The sequence below is a fragment of the Ruditapes philippinarum genome, unplaced genomic scaffold (assembly GCF_026571515.1).
Source record: "Ruditapes philippinarum isolate M1 unplaced genomic scaffold, ASM2657151v2 ctg3897_1_1_1_1, whole genome shotgun sequence".
Taxonomy (NCBI): domain Eukaryota; kingdom Metazoa; phylum Mollusca; class Bivalvia; order Venerida; family Veneridae; genus Ruditapes; species Ruditapes philippinarum.
The window spans coordinates 69,232-92,002 of record NW_026854659.1 but is presented as its reverse complement, the minus strand read 5'-3'; the positions used below and the strand labels follow the sequence as shown (position 1 = coordinate 92,002).

Sequence of the window (22,771 nt, the reverse complement as noted above, 5' to 3'; positions counted from 1 at the left end):
TACGAATCATTACTGAGAAACAGATGTTAAAACAGATGCCTCTTACTGTTACATGTCTCTCTGTTAACCATCATGCACGCTTGAATATATAGCCTCGTTTAGATTTTTTGAACATAACATTCATTAGTAATGGAAAAGAGTACAATTTTGAATGACATAAAAGTGTTATTACGTCAATATACTTTGTGGTCAGGTCTAAACTACTGTCTTCTATCCTAGGTAAACACATATAGTATTTAGACGGTAGTATCCGAACTATTCCAGTGTTCTGTTAGTATTATCTTGGGTTTTAGAAAATAAGGAATTAAATGAATATTACCAAAATATATATAATTAAATTTTAGTTCCTTCTTCGTAATGTTTATGCACAATAATCGAATGGTTCGAATAATATATATAATGTAACACTTTAATTTTTTTTCTTCAGCATGAATTGAAACTTCAACTGATAGAGCAACAGATAAAAGGTTTGTCCTTGAATTTACACGTAACGGTGAATTTCAAAAATCCTGTATCCGTTTGAAAAGAATTACATTTATTCCCTTAAATTGCACAAATTCATAAATTGTTTCCTTTTTATGATAGAACTGTTGGATTTGACAAAACAGTAACATTATGCAAAATTGATATAACTTATGTTATACTGATATACGTACAAAATATATAAATAGCTACAAAGAGAAAGAAGAATTTTTAAAAAAATGAAGCTACAAATAGAACCACACTTTGAAATGAAAATGATGTTTGAATAGACATATATCAGGAATGAGGGGTTTGAGAATTTGACACTATAAAAAAGTTTAAGCAAGAAACATTTTCTAATAAAAAGTCTTTATTTCTATAAAAAATAAACAATCAAAAGAAAAAAAAAGGAATAATCCATAAATAGAAAACATTCCAGAGTTTGCAGACTTTTTCTTTTAAAAGCCTTGTAACTTTGAACAGAAACAGTGTTGTTCTTGTTTAAAAGTTAAAAAAACACAAAAGTGTTGGTGTGTCAAAACTATCTTGCAAAAACGTTTTGTCTAAAAATGGATTCTTCCAATTTTATATACATGCGGGATAACTTAAAAATAGGATACGCATTATTGAATATCATTTTCATAAATTTCCTTTATTGCTCAAGTTGTGTTTTTATTTACAGATAAAGAAAATGAGCTTGGGCTTATGCTTAATCTTAGATCTGCAGGAAAACAAAACAATCTTAAAGGTAATAAATTTAAAAAAAAATGAAAATTCACAACTTTTATCAATAAAGACTTGTTAACATTGAACACAAGACAAAAGGAAAACAGATACAGAACATTATTATTATTTTATACATTTACTTGTTTGAAGACTAAAATGAGAATATAAGTTGAACTAGCTATATTTGAAATATATCAATAATTCATAGTCAAAATGCCAGTTCTCTATATTTTCCTTGTTGTTCTTGCATGAAAACTGCGCACGTAAGGTGTATTGTAACGAAGACAGAAACATGATTTTACAGATATAATAACGCAAGCATGCACTTTGTTTTTTAATATGCATGATTAATGGCACCATGAATAACGGATATAATCGGGAAACCATAAAGAAACCTGTGTTACATTTATGTGGAAAAAAATAACGAATGGCAAATGTAACTTATTTGAGAATAGCGCTAATACACTATTTGTGCGGGCATTAACATCTGCATATGTTGATGCACATTAAACGGTGCATTAATTCTCTATTATGTTTTATTTTCAGAGCACTTCTTGCTTGATCTACAAATAAAAGTTATTGCTAAAAATGGTGAAAAGAATGCTGAAGGGAATCAACGAATTTATGAGGTAATGAGAGACTATATTAAAGATAACGATGGTATGACTTGTTCGCCTTTTGGTGAAAGATCAACTGATACACCAGTCTGTCACCTCGTAGATTTCATCAAGGCCATAAAGAAATGCCGTATCATAGATATTTCTGTCACTGACCAATCTTCAACAGACATACAAATCAACTGCCCCAGTTCGAAGGCCATGGAAGATTTTCTCAAGTCTGTCATCAGTAACGAATTTCAACAAAAACTGTTTGGCCTTAGACGATGGCTACAAGTGCAATATGGCATTGAATCGCATGACATAATTGCCAATTGCTCATCAAATGGCATGGAGAAAGCAAAACAACATCTGCGTAAGTTAAATATGAATAATAATGATAATTAATTTTTTTTATATTCAACAGTGTTATGCTAAAGTAAAACATTTGTAATCAGTGCATATTAATAGTATTTATTGACTGATTAAATCAAAATTAATTAAAAAAATCTTTTGCTCATTATCGTTAAGATATCTAAGGATCATTGAACATCTTAATACGTTGATATTTTTATTCTGTAAACACAAAGACATGTACAGATATTTGAAAACGTAAATTTAAAACCGTAAATCTACTGTCTTCAGACCTTACTGACGTAACTAGAAGTATGACTTGTGCCGAACATCAAAATACGCAATGTACTCTCTATTGTCCCGACCATGACACGTTTTTATGTACAGCATGCAAGGGATCAAGACATGGGTAATTATTAATTTCTTACAATCAGTAATTTATAGTGGTTAATGTGGTACAAAAGGTATCACATTAAACTAACAAATTACAAAAGCGTGCAACAATTACTGTTAACTTATCTATCAGAAACATTTAAGGTTGATTTCTCTTAAATTACTTGAAAAATAAAATAGAAAAAGCTATATTTTGACTAAAAAAATCATTCCATACCTTTTATTTGAAATATTTCCAGCTGCCATAAAGGATCTGTGTATCTTTGAAAAAGGTTTATAATTGAGATATATCTAATTATCCTGTTGTTGGTAAAGTATGATTAATGAAAACAAAAATGTCAACAATAGTTAAATCTCTTTCGTACGACAAAACAACTTTTATTGGCCCACACTTTTGTTCCTAACTTTAATTGAAAGCGTGCGACAATAACTGACATCTCATCAGTCAGAAACATTGAAGTTTGATTTTACTTTTAAATTTGTAAACAAATTAGAACAATTAATACTTTTACAAAAAATCATTTGATACTTTTATTGACTAGTCATTTTTATTCCTCATTGTACCATATTGAAATAATCTAAATTTATTTGGTTAGTTAGACGAATCAAACATAAATAGTCAACACCTTTGATAAAAATTGTAGTGTTGACAGGATAATAAGTCTTCTTGTTGAATCATGCAATATAACCTAAACTAACAATAATGATTGACAAATTCCAGCATTTTGATAGTTTCTTTTATTTATTTAACAGTTAACAGAGTAATAATTATTGTTCGAAGAAAGAATCCGCCAGTTTTTCTTTAATATGACACTTATCTTATATGTATGAAGAATAATATGTAAAAATTTGAATTGAAATAACATGTTTTATCTTAATTCGTAATATCAGCTGTTATGTGAATATGATGATCATGATAATTGTTTCAATTATGTTTTTATCATGATAATGTACAATTTATGTCTCATAAAAAGTGGATATTGAATGAGTGTTTGTTTATTCTTGCACATCAGACAGTACATGTATTATCTTCCGTTTACACTGCTGCTAGAAAAACCTGACTTACACCCCATGCAAGACAAGTCGAGTGCTTTAAATGACTTCATTGCCTCCGTCCTTTTATGAATGAGTTGCGTTCTTAGGATTACGTCATTTTACCGTTGTGAATGAAGTTATAAGTTCATTCGCTACTTTGAGAAAAAGTGCGTAATGATAAGATCAGTTTTTATTATAACTTCTGTTCTGAAATGTAATGTAATATGCAAGAAAACAATTAAACACAGGATGTCCTTATCACGGGAATATCTAGCTCTTGCGACTCTGTTTAGCGGAACTTCGGCTAAGCCTCGTTACCAGTTACACAAACAGTTACCCTCGAGCTATGGTATGTACCGGCAGCCAGTGTAATATTTTTTATAATTAAACTTATTGAAAGAGATGAATAAAATTATATTTAACAAGTCTTTGGCGAGTATAATATTGTTTTATTCAACGAGTTCAATAAATTTAATATTGAATCTACACGAATATAATATTCTATATGTCAAATACATAAAATAAGAACATAAACTGTTAAAAGGAGTCATTTGTCATTGACGCGTCTATAGTGTAAAGCTAACGTTAGCGGTATTTAACGCTATGTTAATATACAGCACAAATGACGTCACGTCAAAGTGTTATTACACCAGTGTAATATCGTTCTGATATTGAATGAGTGTAGGTTTAATTCTAAATTTATTAAACGAGTTGAATAAAATTATATTATGCGAGCCTCTGGCGAGCACAATATCGTTTTATTGAACGAGTTTAATAAATTTAGTATTGCATCTACACGAATATGATATTCTTTTTATCACATATATAAAATAAGAACGGTTAACTGTTAACAAGACTCTATTTGTATTTGACGCGCCTATAGTGTAACGCTAACAATATGTTTATAGCGCAAATGAAGTCAACTCAAAGTGTTATTACACTATTGTAATATCGTCTGGCGAAATATCGTTTTATTAAATGGCTTTATTACTCTCCTGCGCCGCGGTTAATGTGATTAAGCCATTTAATCAGAACGATATTATACTAGTGTAATAACACTTTATCACATAAAGCACAGGAGTGTAATAAAGCCATTAAATAAAAACTATATTACACTAAACTCGTTCAATAAAACAATATTATACTCGCCAGAGGCTCGCACAATATGATTTTATGCTACTCGTTCAATAAATTTAGTATTAAACCTACACTTATTCAATATCCTCTATGTATTACACTTCTGTACCGCGGTTAATGTGATAATGAATTTGAATATAGACATTGCGTTTCTTCTTCTTAACTTGTTATTACTGGTATAAACCTTTTGTTATAATACTATTTTCTTGAAACTGATCATAGTCATTCTATTTTCTAAACATGCAAATTATTAGAGCATGTATATTATTATTGACATTAAATAACTTATCAGTAATTAAAATTGGCTATTCTGTAACAGGGCTGATAACTCGTACAACTGATGAAAGTAATAACCATTCCCTGAACATGATGGGTATTTTGCATGCCGTTTTTCAACGGATTTCTTAGAGGCTAATACAAGGTTGCTGCTGGATTGTGCGATAATGGCCCGATGATGTCTAAAATATCATCAGGACCGCAGACCAATGGTGTATTTTATCGCCAAAAGGCAGACAGCAACCAAGTATTAACGTCGTTAATAACTACGTTAAAATATCGCCGTTAATCTTGGTTGTCGCAATTTCTAAGAAACAGACAGTTGTCAAAATCAACAAATATGTCTGTCAATAAGTTTAACAAACTGGCAAATGATAGGAGGGATTGGTGCTGACCATTTGAACATATGCTTCAATATAAACAAGAAACTTACAGAATTACAGGTACATGTTTTCATACATTGGTTTATCATAGCTGCCATATTTTACACGGCAGTTTTTGGCATGTGCAACCGATATTTCTGCGCGCTTTAAAAATGAATCCATAACAGAAATTAATTGAGATTGAGCGTGGAACTAGTTTTTCCCCAATGAAAGTACATGTACATACGATTATAAACGAAATGGATATAATATCAAAGTAAAAAAAAACTTGTAGGAATAAACCCAGGGTGCAAGCTTTTTTGTACATACTGTTTGTATTTTCTGATCGCAGATCAGGAAATACAATGCTGACATTCAGTATCTAGAACAAACCTTACAACACAAAGTAGTTCTCCAAATAGCTTAAAACAAGCGATGTAAAGAAAGAAATATTTTTATTTTGCTACAAGTATCCAACGAATTATAACGCATTCAAAGTTTAAAAGTAACTTTGGCTTATAGAATTGTCAATAAAGTCACAATCACAATTTACGCGGTTGAATATTTTATCATCAATGAAAATTGCTCGACTATTTCCGTAAAGCTTCAGATTATTGTGATCGGAATACAGCGCCGCCTAAATGGACAATTGTTATTTAGACCTTCTGAAAAATAAATTAAATGGGTGTTGACTCTTGGCTAGGACATGGACGAATTAAGGGCAATCGACGATAATCAATTTGCACCAGAAGTACCGGTCTTATCAGTTAAACACCCGATAATTCACGTTAACAAAACGCTATTAGCGATGTCAATACCGAGTGCCTCTATGACCACACTTCAGCGCGTAAAACACTGTCGTGCAGTAAATTATTATATACATGTCAGATTGTTTTGGCGCTTAATTTTTACATCAGTGTTAAACAAAAGGTTTACTGTTAACAAAATAAAAGCGAAATTCATAATATTCTACATTAAATTCAAGCTGTTTTCCTTGCGCTAATCACTTATTTACACTATACTCGAGCTCTTTCTGACATACTTAAAAAGTTAAATAAAGAAACTTTCCTATGCTTTTGTAGATTTCTCTCAAGCTTTTGATAAAGTATGGAGGGTGGGTATAAATTGCTCGAAAATTCTATGAATGGTAAAGTTTTCATAGTTATTATTAATATTCACAAACTCATTTAATCATTTATTTTACATAATTGAGCTGTATCGGCGTCGTTCATTTCCGAAAAAGTGGTTCTAAATTTGTAATTATTGATAAGCATTTTTGTTTGTCACTTTTTATGAGTCTCGTATGATTATATCATTTATTGTAAATTCCTCATATTTGCATGTATACATGTATTGGGAGAAATAAAGATTATGTTATGTTATGGTAAGGCAGGGTGTGAATTTGTATCCAGTCATTTCTTCCATGTACTTATTATAATAAATGACCTCCAAACTTATTTACAGAATAGTGAAACTGTTGAATCACGACGATCTTACGTTATGGCTCACACTTCTTGTTATTCTTTATTCTGTTATCGAACACTGCTAACTTAAATAGTTATTTTTGGTGCTTGGTAAACCAGGGATTCTACATTTTATTTCGGAGATGAAAATATCGAGATATCAAATTCTTACCATGACATGACTTAGGTGTGACATTCTCTCCTTAAAGCTAGAAACAAGAATTTAAGGCAATGTATTTTCGATTTACCACTAGATCTTACAATTAAACTATTTGATCACACTGTCTTTCTATTGACATTTTGACATTTGGATATGTTTTTTTTTTAGATTTGAAAATTTAGATATATTAGAAAAAGTTCATAATGAATTTCTACGTAAAATAACCAAATCTCGTAAATCCGGCGAACTTGGATGGTATCTATTATCTATTATAAATCTCATTTTGGAATCGTTTCATTAAGAGGAAAAATGAATAAAGGTTAAACTTTACAAATACAAGGCCAGTTTTCCAAATCATGAGTTTAAATTGATCACTTTTAAGATAAGAGACATTCTGAATTGTGTTCGCCGCCTGATCTTTTGGAAAACCAGACCCAAACAAATCACGTGCATATACATAAACTTAAACTTCTACATAAATACTAATATACCAATACAGACAGACTTGGTAATTGCAGCTTCATCATTCAAATTATGAAGACTCTTTCTTTACAGCAAATCATAAACTTCCTGGAGAAAATGATACGATGGTTATCCTAAAAATAAAAGTCTTTGTACATTGTGTAGCGTCTACCGAATTGGTACCGAACAGCATTACTTTTTACATTGTAGTTTTTTTCGGGCGACCAAGAGAGCATTTTTTCCAAAACGCAAATTTAATACACGAACACGAAATTTCGCTTCAATCACTATTAAAATCAAATAACGTACATGTTTTAGGGAGCTTCGAAAAAATATAAATTCTACTATAAAAACAATCTTTATGCCTCCATATTTAATAATTAATGAAAAATTTCATTTAATATTACTCATTCGTTTGTTTTCTTTAATTGTATGTTTATTTTTTTCAATATTTTTTTGTATGTACTATCTTATTTATTAAGTCATTGAGTCAGTAAGAAATGCAAGTACATATTATCTTATTGTACAATTTATAAATCGATATAGCTAACATTTTTACAGACAAAGTGTTTTCCAACATATTCCGATAATTTAAATCCCATTGGTTCATAATAATTAAGATTCTCTCGTATGCATATTGTTATACTTTTTTAAATCTATGAATGGCCTACCTTATTGTTGTAGATAACTGTTATGCACGACATTCACACGCAGATTTACTACATGCTTGTGCTAATGTTTAGTACTAAATAACGTGTTTAACATACATGCAGGTGCGTATTCGGAACATAACTGTTCAAATCGTAATTAGAAACAACCTCCAATTTTTTTTCTTCAAAAGTCTAACCTGCCCATGCGACCGCGTGTATTAAGCTACTTTCAATCCCCCCGTTCATATCTTTGATGTATTAAGCGACTTTTGCTCAACGCGACCAACGACCGCTAATTAGTCAGCTAATTGAGATCACTCTTTTCATTAAACGACAACTTTTACCTGTCAAGTAATTGTGTTTTAGAGAACACCGCCTCGTTATGTCACAAGTGTCAACAATCAAAACACAATATATAAATGTGTGAGAAACTCTATTTGCCATACATTTTTAGTGTATACAAATAAAGGTAAGTATACACGTGACGTGTATTATCCAATAATATCGATAAAACAATGCAACGCTCCATCCCTACTCAGATGGTGTATACGCTTGGCTGTTGATATTTCAACTGACCTTGAACTTGACCAGCAATTAAATTAATCTTTACAATCAGATGTAGTTTGTAAATTTCAAATGAAAAATGCACAACAGAAAAAAGCTTCACTTATCAGGGTTTTCGTGTTGGAGACAGGGAAATACAACGCTGAAGTTTAAAAATTCTGGAAAAATGTCAAACATGTACGTAATGGATCAAAACTGATTTGTCAATAAAGGTCTGAAAGTCATTTTTTAACATTAGCATCCATTTAGATTATCGGAGCGTTCTAATTATTAAACATTTATACAAATGAAGTTGAAAAACATTCCCACCGCAAAAGAAAGATGTCATGTATAAATTTTGACTTTTTATCATGCTTTGTCTTAATGGACCGTTTCATTGAGCGCCCGTTTTGGGTGTTTCCCTTGCGCGGTCGCTTAATACAAATTTGTAGTTTAATAAATTAATGGTTTGCATTAATCAATCTCGGCTCGATATTTCATTTCTAAGTTTAGAAGAAGATATTTATATTTTTTTTATTTGGAAGTGTACTCTGTTAAATGATTATTCATTTTTGTACTGGAACTATTCATTCTCTGTTATATAAACATTTTGTAAGGTTCTCCATTTTGAATTGAAAAAAAAACTTGGGTGGGACAGAATTGCAATAACCGGAAGAAAGCATTTATACTTCGAAAAATATACTGATATACGGGAATATACGGTCCCGTATTTTTGATATATACGGGCGTATACGGGATGTATTCGTCGAATATACGGACCAAGTATACGAGTCCGTATAGGGATCACCGAGTATACGGGAAGTCCGTATATGCATCAGGCATATACGGAATTCCGTATTTGCCCCATATACATGTACGTATATTTGTTCGTACTTTTGAAGTATACGGAGAATAAAATCCCGTATACGGACTATATTAAGGTTGTTATCCCTAGTATACTATAAATATACCAAGGATATACGGGACTGTATTTTCTACATATACAGAGGATATACGGACTCGTATTTTCTACGTATACAGAGGATATACAGAACCGTATATTCTACATATACAGAGGATATACGGACTCGTATTTTCCACATATACAGATGATGTACGGAATTGTATTTTCTACATATACAGAAGATATACGGAATCGTATTTTCTACATATACAAGGGATATACGGAATCGTATTTTCAATATATACAGGGGATATACGGAATTGCATTTTTCTGTTGTCCACAGGGAATACAGAACTGTATTTTCTTGATAAAAGAAGATACACATAATATCAAAAGCATGCATTTACATATAGGTGACACATATACATGACCGAAATGCAGACTTGTACAATAGAACATGTTTTATTTCACATTTTGAATGGGAACTGTAAAGTCATATGCTTAAGAACTTTATCTTCACAATTGGAGTATTTCAAATAATAAAGTAAAAACCAAATCGCGTCACTCTTAAATATTTATTATTTCATAAACATCAATTCAATATGTATACATATATTAAACAAAATAAACATGTCTTCGCTACAACAGTCATATATTGTTGCAGGCCTTATTCCAGAGGGACAAATTAATGTAGCGTTGCAACGGAACGGCGATATACCGGTATGATGCGGTACAGAGTCATGAAATACGTATCACAGTGGAGAAAATCCGCACTGCGATATTTTCTTTAGAGATCGAGTTATACATGTACATGTTTCGATATTTTCAAGCCGTAACCTTTATGAATTGCATGTTGTTTAAATCTAGAACAAACTATACCAACTTGAAGTTCGATTCTATTTATCTTAACAATGATTTTTATGAGCCACTTATATTACACCCATAAAATATTATAAAGATATTCATATCATTTGTTCGTGTTAACATTCACATATAATTTTAGGAAAATGAGTCCATAGCACAAATAATTATTACAGAAAGTTTTAATAATAATCATTAAAACTAAAAATCCGTATTCACAGAAATTCGTCATTTAAACACAGTTCTTAAAAGCACTTAAATAATTCAATCATCTATAGGAATGTTACGTAGACCAGTGTGACGGTGTCTATTTCGTGACGTAGGAAATGTTATCTCCAGATATTGCAATCTTCTTCGGCATATGTATCTGAAAAAGAGAGTTTAAAATCCTGTTTAAATAGTGTCATGAAATAGTTATCACAACTTTCAAAAAGACTATACACAAGCATTTTTTAAGCGTATACATATACGAGATACATTTTTTTTCTAACGCAAATTTCAAATTTTTTTTTATATTATTAGGATAAAGATGTCATTTATAAGCAACCATTTACACAGGATTTAAATGAAATGATTAATCTATGACGGATGATAAGTTATATGTTTTTGTTATAAAACCTTTACGAATATATCTATTTCACACCTGTAATATAAATGATAATAGTATCTTTGTTCTATGTAAAGAGTGTTTTATTGATTAAAAATATATTAATACAAAATAACATTGTATTGGGAAAAAATGCTGACATAATCTGTTTGATCGTTTAACGATGTACATTAGCATTGTAAGTAGGAGTCAATCCGTTTGAAAAAAGGCTTAAAGAGTACAGATATTTGTTTCTCAGATATAGATCCGTGTTTGCAAAATGATATCCAATTAAGTAAAAGGTGGAATACACAGCTATACTTCTCATTTATATAAAAACGTTAACCTTAACAAATTTGGATTATTGTTTGTTTCAATTTCAATTGTTTCAAAAACTATCTCAGCAACAAATGAATACCTTCAATATACAATAGTGTAGATTAATATGTTTTTTATTGTTACGACTGTCTAACTAGGGCAGTTGACAATAGATTCTCTTACAGTGTGTCATCTCTAAAAATAAAGTGATAATTCTCACGAAATATAAATAAAAATATCCTCCCTTGCCTATAGCATTAATCTGATAGTATAAAATCAAATTCAGATAATAAAATATACGTATCATATGTGACAATTGCATAAAATAACATAGGAAATATTTTAGTTAATACATGCGAATGAGACTATTACGTGCGCACGTGAAACATTTACGTATCAACGCAATATGTTTCAAGTGCGCACAAGTACTGTGCGTTTAGTATGATGATTAAGTGGCGAGGTGGTCAAGTCCACTATCCAGGTGTAAAACAGCTATCATATTGTGTTTATTATCTTCAAACAGGCTAGCTATATAAATTAAATTATCAACAAATTAATCAACTCTCAGCGTAATGCAGTAGGTAAGGTTGCGGTAAATATCAATGCAAGACAGCTAGGCTCGGATTGCACCTTTTCCCCAAAAATATTGCTTTATAATTATCAATCAGGTAAGAAAGTTTTGTATCATTTATTGTAAAGATTATAAATGCTGTGATATTTTCTATAATCTTCTCATTTTGTTTTAAATGTAGCTATATTTAGCCCTATTTAGCAAGTTGGTGCAAACATACGGAATGCATGATACTGTACACAGACTGTTTCAACTATAGTTAAGTTTGCACGAAATACTATTGCACTGCAAAAGTACTATGACTACTACATACTACACACTATACAAGGATAAAAATCACTATCATCCGTGCATGTATATCTAAATTATTAAATATCATAACAAAACTACATTTCTATCCCAATTCATTTTCTAATGTAAAATTTAAAAAAAATATGGAAAGAAAAACGCAAAAAAGTAAGACAACTTGTGAGGCTCGAACTTGTGATAAAATTTAATGTGTATGACATTCTAACTTTTCCATCAAGACATTTCAAATTCTATTTCTTATCTGACATTATATTCGCTTTGAAAACCCTGTTTTACCTATTCAGGCAAATGTTGTTAACTTTAGTGTACATGTCCAAATAAAAATATAACGTCACTCTCACATTATCAAAGCGGCGTACTTATATAATAATCTCATTTATATCATTTACATATTATATAAAAGTGATTAAACTGTAAAGAAATACATTTTTTTTTGATACAGTAATATGTTTAAGAAAAGAAAACTAATTTGATAAAATAAAGTCGCATGCACAGTGCATCTATATCAAACCATTGTGTGTGTTCGAGTTAATTCTTATATTTTATATATTTGATTTTTGCATATTAAAAGCAAGTATGGTTTAGCATTTTCAAATGCGCGGCAAAATGCTTATATCATATATGCCTTAATTGACATCATTTTATGAAGTGTGACATCATTCCGCCTAAGAATTGATTCTAACAAGATATAAAAGAGAACCAATGTATTTATAACAGTAAACTAACCACATTTATTCTGGTCAAAATAAATTGGGGTAATTAAGGAATTTGACTTTGCCTTAGGAAAGAATAAAACACATGATGTCAGTACAGAGTGGAATATATGAGTCTGGGTAACTCTTCTACACAGACATATGTCCGTGTAATTGTCTTATTTTATTCACAAAACACAACAATGTATATACGTGAACTTACATCTATATAACTTGCTACCATACTTTGCTTCATCTACAATTGCTGTAAAGAGGGCACAGCTGCATTTCTAGAAGATTTAACTGTCCTGAAAAATCAGAACATAACTTCAGCATAAAATGATAAAGAGCACATTGAAAATATTTCATAAGTGATCACATGTGCGAAAGTGTTAATACTGTAGGAACGTGTTCACTTTTATGTGCATGTGTAGTTATGTATTTTGTGTGTTCGTGCGTGCGTGCGTGCGTGTGTTACCAATTGCTTTATGTGAAATATAAGTCAAAATATGGAATGTCGAAAAATGTGTGATATACAAAGCTCAATACAGTTTTTCAAGCTTTTAAATTTATGTATAATGAAATATTAAATAACTGTTTCCTCAAACAGGCGCGTGTTTGTGACTGACCCATGCGATATCACCTTATGCGTAATGTTTATCTTAAAAACTAAACAAAGAGTTTTAATTATAATAAGAAAAAAATATTTAAATTTTGATTTATCCAATAAAAAATTCATTGTAAATGTCGAAAACTCAGTTCATGGATATACAATTTAAAATCTGGGTAATCCTGAATAAGGTAGATAAATAACCAAAAATATCGAATGAAAACCAAGGGTTGTCTATCCTGAATTGCGAGTAAACTCGATCTTGCTAATTACTTTTCATGCTAAAACAATACAAACAAAACCGTTTTAAAACTTCTGGTTCGTTGCGATATTTTATATTCACGAGTTTTAAAATTCTTACACCGACAACAGGCTCCTGATCTAAGCTTCGTATCAATGTAAAAATAAACATAATTGAGCCGCGTCACGACAAAACCAACATAATGGGTTTGCGACCAGCATGGATCCAGACCAGCCTGCGCATCCGCGTAGTCTGATCAGGATCCATGTTGTTCGCTTACAAACTCTATAACAAGTAGATAAACCGTTAGCGAACAGCGTGGATCCTGATCAGACTGCGCGGATGCGCAGGCTGGTCTGGATCCATGCTGGTCGCAAACCCATTATGTTGGTTTTGTCGTGACGCGGCTCATATGTTTTGACACCAAGGGTAAGTGAATTAACAGTTAACTGTTAAACTTAACACCTGTCGGCCATATTGCATGCAATCATACACATACTTTGTATTAATGTAAATAAAAAATTCTGACAATTATTTTCATTTTATTTATTCATCTAAATGTATAATGATTTATTCTCATTTAAATAAAAAAGAAATGTTTGTTTCCTATTTTTGTTTAAGATTTGTGTTCATTTAAGAATAGGTTAATATAAATAAGAAATATAAATATGTGTACAGAAACTTAAAAAAGTGAATAAAATTGAAAAGAGCGGAGTCTTTAAATTGACTTATGTTTGCATCAAATAATGGGGATTTGTATACAAATAAAAACTGCGAATATAAAACAAGTATTCTGTTCGTTAAATTATCAAGACTGAGAAACAATTTTATCTAAAAATTTATAAACCTATTTTTTAGAAGTACTAAGCAATTTTCTTTTAAAATATGTAAATCTGTTAATTTTGATAATTTTTGTTATTATATTGAATAGATATCAGATAACCTATTTTTCGGCTATCAATGTCATAAATTACTATTAAAATGAATAGAATTTGAGTGTCTCTTTTCGATAAGATCTTTCTTGCACATTGATTCGCACCCCTGCTGTAAAGTGATAATTGAGATCGCTCAAGATTATAAGGTCCAATCAGTTGACCAATCAAGCATACATAGGTCGTGTCACACACACTGATTAATTCCTTTGTACTTAACCATGTCCAGGGGCTGTAATACCTTGACATCTTCGGTGTTTAAATGTCGTAATTTTTAACTCGGTGTCTTTTTTACCCTGAAGGGAAGTTATGATTAACGCATTTAACAAATGCCCTTTTCATTGTTTTGTTTTTGCATTTTTTCATATAAATTATTAATTAAACAAGATACAGTTTAGAAATCAAAATCAAACTCGTAACCTCCCAGTCTAAATTTAGGGATATATCCCTGCTTTAATTATCTAATCCGGCGGCCATATTGGATAGCGAAACAGATTAAACAGTGTTACAGTTTTCTAAAAACAAATCAGTTTAACCCTGAAATAAGCTGTTGTTCACAAAATGCAACTATTCTATTGATCGCATATTGATAATGTAACGATAAAAAATAACTTTTAACCTACCTTGTTTTGCAATATTCTGAATTTTATTTACTATCCATTTCCAATCCCGTTTTTTCTTTTTTCATTTCGCCCGCGCTATTTCTGATTGGTTGATAGGATTCACGTCATACATAACCAACGTTTTAAACTCATTGGCTGTTTTGAAAACGCGTGATATGCCTAGATACCGTTTGTGTAATAAAGCATTTAGCATTGATAATGCCACGGCTTTATATTAAGGTCGGTGAAAATGCGGAAGAAACCAGCATACTAAGACCTTTATTCGATCCAAAATAATGCAATATTAAATTGGAAATATCATTTATCCATAAACGATAACTTTGCATACATGTATAACATAACCATTGATATATTTTATAGGCAAAACTTTGATTCTAATGCTCAATTGGTTATTCATTTTTTTGATAATAATAATAATAATAATAATAATAATAATAATAATAATAATAATAAGTATAATAATAATAATAGTATTAATGATAAATAATAATAATAATAATAATAATATAATACTTATGATGATGATGATGAAAATAGTGATAATAATAATATAATGATGATGATGATGATGATGATAATAATAATAATAATAATAATAATAATAATAATAATAATAATAATAATAATAATAATAAAAGACGTTTTAGAAGCGCTAAGAAATATTTATAAATAACACAAATTTATGTGACAACAACAATAAGCGGGTAAAACAAAAGACCCACATTAAAGTTACACATAGGACAAAAGCCCCCCCCCCGTTCATCAAATAAAAGCCTCCCTAAGGTTTATAGACCAGACTGATTACTATCTATTTTTACACGCCCAGTGTTCGGGAACTTGGGTTTTACTTCAAATAAATCTAGACAAGTATGCGCCTTTCACTTTTATTTCCTTGATAAGCTTTGAAAAGCGATTCTCTGAAAATACTCATTTTCTTTGTACTGCACAATATATAATAAAGTAAACATAAAAACATTCATATCATCAATGAATTATAAGTACGAATTACATAATAAATCAAATTAGAACTTTGGTACCTTTAAATTTAAATTTTAATGTAAATTATCTTTTAAAACAATTGCATTGATTTGTTAAATATATCAAGTTCCAGATTTAAACTGACGAGATTCTCAATAACAATTGTTTGATGGACTGGGGTTTGTGGGGGGGGGGGGGGCTTTTGTCCTACCTGCATTTTTTATTGGGAGGGGGGCTTTTAATTATAAAGTTTTTTCTTTAAGTGCAAGTTTTGGAAAGAAAACAAAATATACCCTTTTTAGACTATATTCTCTAATCTGAAATGACATGTAGCAAAGAAATATTGCAATTTGCTGTGTTTATCCTGCAAGAGACTAAGGTACTGAGTTCGAACATTGATAATGGTATTTTTCAGTTGTACGAATAAGTAATCCAACAAAACATGACGGTTTGGCGAGTCCATTTAAGCATCCCTTATTGAAGTTTTTGACATTCATTTTGTTATCATGTGATACTGAATTATTGTATACAGGTAGAAGTGTACAGGTAAAACTGTTCAAATCTTGTCAATTTGTATATATCGCCGTCCAGGAACGTCGGTAATGAATCGATTTACGCTTGATCTAGCGGGATAATAATTACATAGGTACCCGATGCCGCTCAAGAAATCGTTGTAACCAGCAACAATGAACGACCTATTATAATTATTACATATAAATTACTAAATAAGGGAACAACAATGCTATTCGAATATTAATTTAAATCATTAGAAGACCACAGTTGTAATGCCACAAGGCATATTAAATATACTGGCGAATATTCCCTTCCATAATTATAGTCTTGTACAAATTTTAACGTATGTGCCCTTTAAACATGCATATTGTATTAATACGTTTAAATAGTTATTGTTTATAGTTAATTTTATTTGAAGTTAACCAGTTGTTTGTAAGTAAGTAAGTAAACGCCTTTATTTAACGAGGCTTACACATTCGGTTTCCCGATCTTCCAAGTGGTCCGCAGCAGAAATACACAATTACAATGTTTAAACAGTTTACATATACGCACTATATACACAACATACATACACAAAGGTCAAATCGAAACAGAAGCCGTATTATTAAATGTCTATAATTAAAGTCCATAGAAGTTTTTACTAAATTCTAAATGATTGTATGGCTAGTGTCTGAAGAATTGTTTGTTTGTGATATATGTTTTGTATTCATAATCATAAATGAACAGTGTGTCAAAAAATGTTTTTCTGTTTTTCTATTTATAAAGCACATGTCTTGGAATAAAACAAGTAACATCTGAAAGTTCTTACGTTGAACAGAAACTCAGTCTGGACATCAAAAGTATAAAAGGAACTTATAACGTTAAGAAAAATAAAACTTTGAAGAAAAAAGACACCAATGATCAACATCGGTGTATTATCTCTAAAATATGCATGTTTCCTAATCGTGAAATTCTCATTTATGATTCAAAGAATAAAGGACTGAAGTATTTGAACAGTTTGTACCAAGTAGTCAGTTACTGTGCCCTTAGTAAACATATCTATTTTCTATGTTATATTGGCAACAATACAGCTGTCGTTGGTTTAGATATAAATTCCATACAGTACGTGGATGTGTCAGATAATATAAACCTAAGAAAATTAGTGACGCTAGATCATGATTGTCTCTGTCTAGCTTGTCACGGTGACACACTCTATATAAACAGTGGATACGGAATTTACAAATATGACAAATACTGTAAACAAAGGCAAGATATCTATTTTTATAGTATAGAGCCTCACATGTTCAGCGAACACTCAGTTGCTATAAGTGACAATGGGGAACGACTCTACTTCAACGCAAACACAGGCCTAACTACAATAGATGCCAAAGGAAATCATATATTCACAAGTTCTCAATTTGTCGAGTATAAGATACGTGATATATGTATTGCTGCTGCAGGTATTGTTCTTGTTTTAGATAAAACAAACACTCTTCATCAGCTAGATTATACAGGAAAAAAGCATCGGACTGTATATAAGATACCATTTACTCATTTGTATGCGTGTTCTATATGTTTCGACAGAGACAGATGTAGACTTATAGTTGGTGGACTTGAAGATAAGATATATATTTACAAATGTCAGTTTTTGCCAAACCAAGAACCAACTGAATGAAAGCGCTAAAAGCACTGATATATACTTTGCTTGATAATACAATCCATTTTTGTCACCAAGGCCATGTTTATTAAAACGGAAAGAAGATATCCTCTATGCATATTTCTACAATGGAACCTACAATGGAAAACATTCGCTATATGAAAAACAGACGATAAAATCAGCCATATTCATTTTGAAAACTATGGATAATGGTTTAATCTGGAGTGGCCGAAATTCGATAAAAGTTAAAACCATTTTGTGAAAAAGTTACATTTTCAAACAACACTTAATATTCCGGAAAATATTAGAATTTTATAATATTTTCATAGGCACGTGTAAATTAAACCAGTTTGAATTAAGGTGTGAAACGATGTAATGTATACTAGTTGTTTATAAAACATACAGGTAAATGGAAAACTCAAGTCGCAACATTAACTACCTTTATTGATAATTTTTAAAAGTGAAATAAATAACTATTTTCTAGTAATTCTAAGTAAAATCAGCAAGTAAGAACAGTTAAACGCTGAAAGTTGTCATTGTTTTCATTTAAAAAGAAAATATATACATATATTTTTTCATAACTAAAAAAATTAATTTTATTTGGGTTTAAATAATGATAAATCTGTTTAACTCTAAGTCCAGTAAATACAATCCAGTAACCTGTTTTGAATATCACATTTTTTTACCTATATATCCTCTGCTTCAAATCTTTAGTATTTCGTTTCAACTAGGTATTGATTTTACAAACGTAAACATGTACGGGTTTCAAGTCTACAGGAGAGATATTTGTTGCGTTTATCAGATATTAAAAATATGTATATGTTAGTTAGTGTATAATAACGTATTACATATACTGTTGTTATATAATTAATCACATGTATATTTCAATGTTTAACATGTTTGCATGATTACGTGTGTATGCATATATTATATGACTGACATATAAATGATTCTTCTTATCATTTTTGTCAATAAAAAATTTTATCACTTATTACAGATAATAAAACATCAGTTTTAAAATACTTTCATAGACACTCAATCTTTTTAATCAGTATAAATGTAACCAAGCGTATAATAATCTAGTACACAGTAGTTGTTTATGTTCATACAGGTACAAAGGATAAGTTTCTGTTCCACTTAAACTTTTTTTAAACGATAAAAAGTAATTGTTTTACAATTAAAAAATTATCGTTCAAGTAATAATAAAGCTTTTGACTATTTGTAATTTGCTTCAGCTGCGAATAAATCTTATATAAATAAACATGTATCAATGTATAAGCGTGTATTAGAGAATTTTGTTTTGTATTTTTTCTTTTTTTTTTTGGAAATGATTAGATATTAAAACAAATGTCCATATGCCAGCTATGATATGATAGCGTTATCTATACACGGTTGATATAAGTACATTCATAGCTATTTTAATGTTTTGACGTGTATAAAATGTCATGCTTGTATATGCACATATTACAAAATTTTGTTTTGTATTTTTCTTTATTTTTTAAAAATGACTAGATATTAAACAATTGTGCTTTTGCCAGTAATGATATGATTATGTATTCTATAAACGGTTGATATAAGTACATACATGATTAGACGTGTAAACTTTGTATGCATGCATGTGAGTGTATATTTATATGACTGAAACTATAATGTTGGTTTGGTATTTAATTAAAAATATATAGATAAATACATTATATTATTTATACCTCATTTGCAAACGCCCTTCTATATTTGATATGACGTTATCCGGTCCATAAACCGCATACAGACCGGAAGCGGTCCACAATTCTTATATGGACTGGATGATGCCATAATAAATATAGAAGGGCGTATGCAAATGATGTTTATCATTTTATTTTGTTGTTAAATGATTCTTTTTACAGAATTTATTGTTTTGTTTCACATAAATTTATTATATGTTGATCAAAAGTCATGATTTGTTTTTAAATTGATTATAAATTTTATTTATACAGTTTGTGAAAATCTGTTTTTGTTTCTGTTGCCTGTTTAATTAGATTAACAAAAATTGAATAACAAAAGAAGAGCATGTTGTTGTTTTTTTTGGTGTGTGTTTCTTTTGCTGTATCGCTTGAAAATAGTAATAGAAAATCCGACAAGGGTTTGAGATATTTCACACACTGAACAAATAAGTTATTATTTGAAAGCAAATTAAAGTAAAAATGACAGCAACAAAAGGGATAAAAGAATTTAGATTCTGTATAATATAACAAATAAAACATGGCCTTTCGGGCAAAAATGCAAGTTTACTGACTGGTTTTTCAGACCTCGGGGTTATAGAGGACACAGGGAAAAACAATCATGACTATATAAAGGAGTAAAAGAATTCCGCCTCCAGATTCAAATCGGACAAAAATATGTAAATTCTTAAAGGAAAGTGAATAAAATTATCCGTAAGACCTAGTACATTAATATTTTGTAAAGAAAATGTAAATTCACATTTAAACCTAGAAAACAAATGTTGTGTTTTATTACTGAAGGTAGGCAGCTTTAAAACATATTCTTATTAAAATAGTCATATGATAAACATGTCAGATAGCAATCAAATGTATTATTAGGCTTTAAGTGATCTTTTTTAATCTTTTCTTACCCTACGATCATCCTTCGTTGTTATTTAAACAAAATTGTTCTAAAATATCTTTAAAAAGCCGGTACATATAAAATTTAAAATTAGCTTTCGCATTACTTTAAAGACATTTAAACGCAGAAATTTATTTAATAATTTTGTTATCTTAAAAAGAAAATCTTCAAGATTAAGATTATTTAAAGCAAACATAAGCAAATATATTTGATCCCTATATGTATTTTTACTAAGTATATATTTTTTCTCTTTTATAAGCAACGTCCACGAACCTAAATTTGATATGTTTTGTTATTCTTTATTTTTTACTTTTAGTTTTTAGTGGGAGTATTTTACACCTTTTTGTATCAAAATTTATTCATTGTTTAACTTATGGCTAGATTAAATATATCATCTTTTAATATCAGGGGTATTAGAGGAAAGCAAAAAAGAATGGCAGTTTTTAGATATATAAAAGATCAAAACATCGGCATTTGTTTTTAACAAGAAACACATTTTGATAAATGCCTTAGCCAAACATGGTAATTTGAATGGGGTTTTGATATATATACTTAAGCGGATGTTCATCGAACAGTTCAGGCGTTGGATTTGTTATTAACAAAAATGTAGACATAGATATTACAGATACCTATGAAATTATGATGGAAGGGCACTTGTTCTGACATTTATCTATTTAGATACTGAAATTACGCTTGTTAATATATACTAGGACGAAAAAGAAACGCCGGGTACATAAAATATGCAACACATATTTTATTGCTTGGCCTAAAATAATGAAAATCGGTCAGATTTATATAATGCCCCATGTCGCCAGAGTTTGCCAGCAATTTCTTGCCAACAGTAACATACACCCACTCGATTGGCCAGCATTCAGTCCAGATTTGTCCCCAATTGAACATTTGTGGGACGAACTGGATAGGAGGGTAAGGAGACGTCCAAATGCCCCCACTAATCATGTCCAGCTCACACATGCCTTGCATGAAGAATGGAATAACATCCCCATGGCCATGATTAATACCCTGGTGAATTCCATGCATAAACGGATCAGGGCTGCCACAGCTGCGCATGGAGGACACACAAGATACTGATATGTCCGGCCGTGTTTCGCAAAACAAGAAGGGTCATCGTTAAAAGGGGGTATTTTTTCACATAATCAGCATCGGAAATCGATTGAAACTTCAACACCTGGTTCCATACAGATGACATTTCATACAAAAATGAATATAATAATCCAATAATACAATTTATCCCTTAAAACAATCATTATAGGTTACCCGGCGTTTCTTTTTCGTCCTAGTATATATGGGCCAAATAATGACGATATTTTGCTTTTTTAGAAAAAATATGGAAAATAAACAAAATACAACCTTTATCTTGGGACGGGATTGGAAATTACCCTTTGATCCAATTATCGATAAAAAGGGGGGAGGGGGGTTAAAAATACCCGTAACTTATGCCGTTAAAACGTAAAATCATTAGTTGAAACATTTGATTTATGTGATATATGGAGAATAATGCACACGACAGATAAAACTTATGCATGGCACACAAATGTAAAACCTGTAATCTTTTGTAGACTTGATCATTTCTTAATCTCAAATCATATTGTCAATAGTATTTCAAAGTCAGACAAAGAAGCGGGGTTAAAATCTGTTCATTGTTTAGTCATAATATTTTTAGAAATGGGATAACAAAAAAGAGGAAAAAGGCTTCTTAAAAAATGAATAATACTATTTTATTGAACGATACTTATAAGAAAAATGTGATTCAAGCAATAAA

General features: G+C 30.4%; 1 protein-coding gene across 1 annotated transcript; it reads left to right on the top strand.

Annotated features, from left to right (window-relative positions):
• Positions 1-35: 35 nt before the first annotated feature.
• On the top strand, positions 36-20,500 carry LOC132740701 (uncharacterized). Its single transcript, XM_060728667.1, has 6 exons — positions 36-62; positions 428-467; positions 1,145-1,210; positions 1,735-2,160; positions 2,430-2,547; positions 17,523-20,500. The coding sequence occupies exons 1-6, from the start codon at positions 36-38 to the stop codon at positions 18,409-18,411; spliced, it is 1,566 nt and encodes a 521-aa protein (XP_060584650.1). The 3' UTR covers positions 18,412-20,500.
• The last annotated feature ends 2,271 nt before the right edge of the window (positions 20,501-22,771 follow it).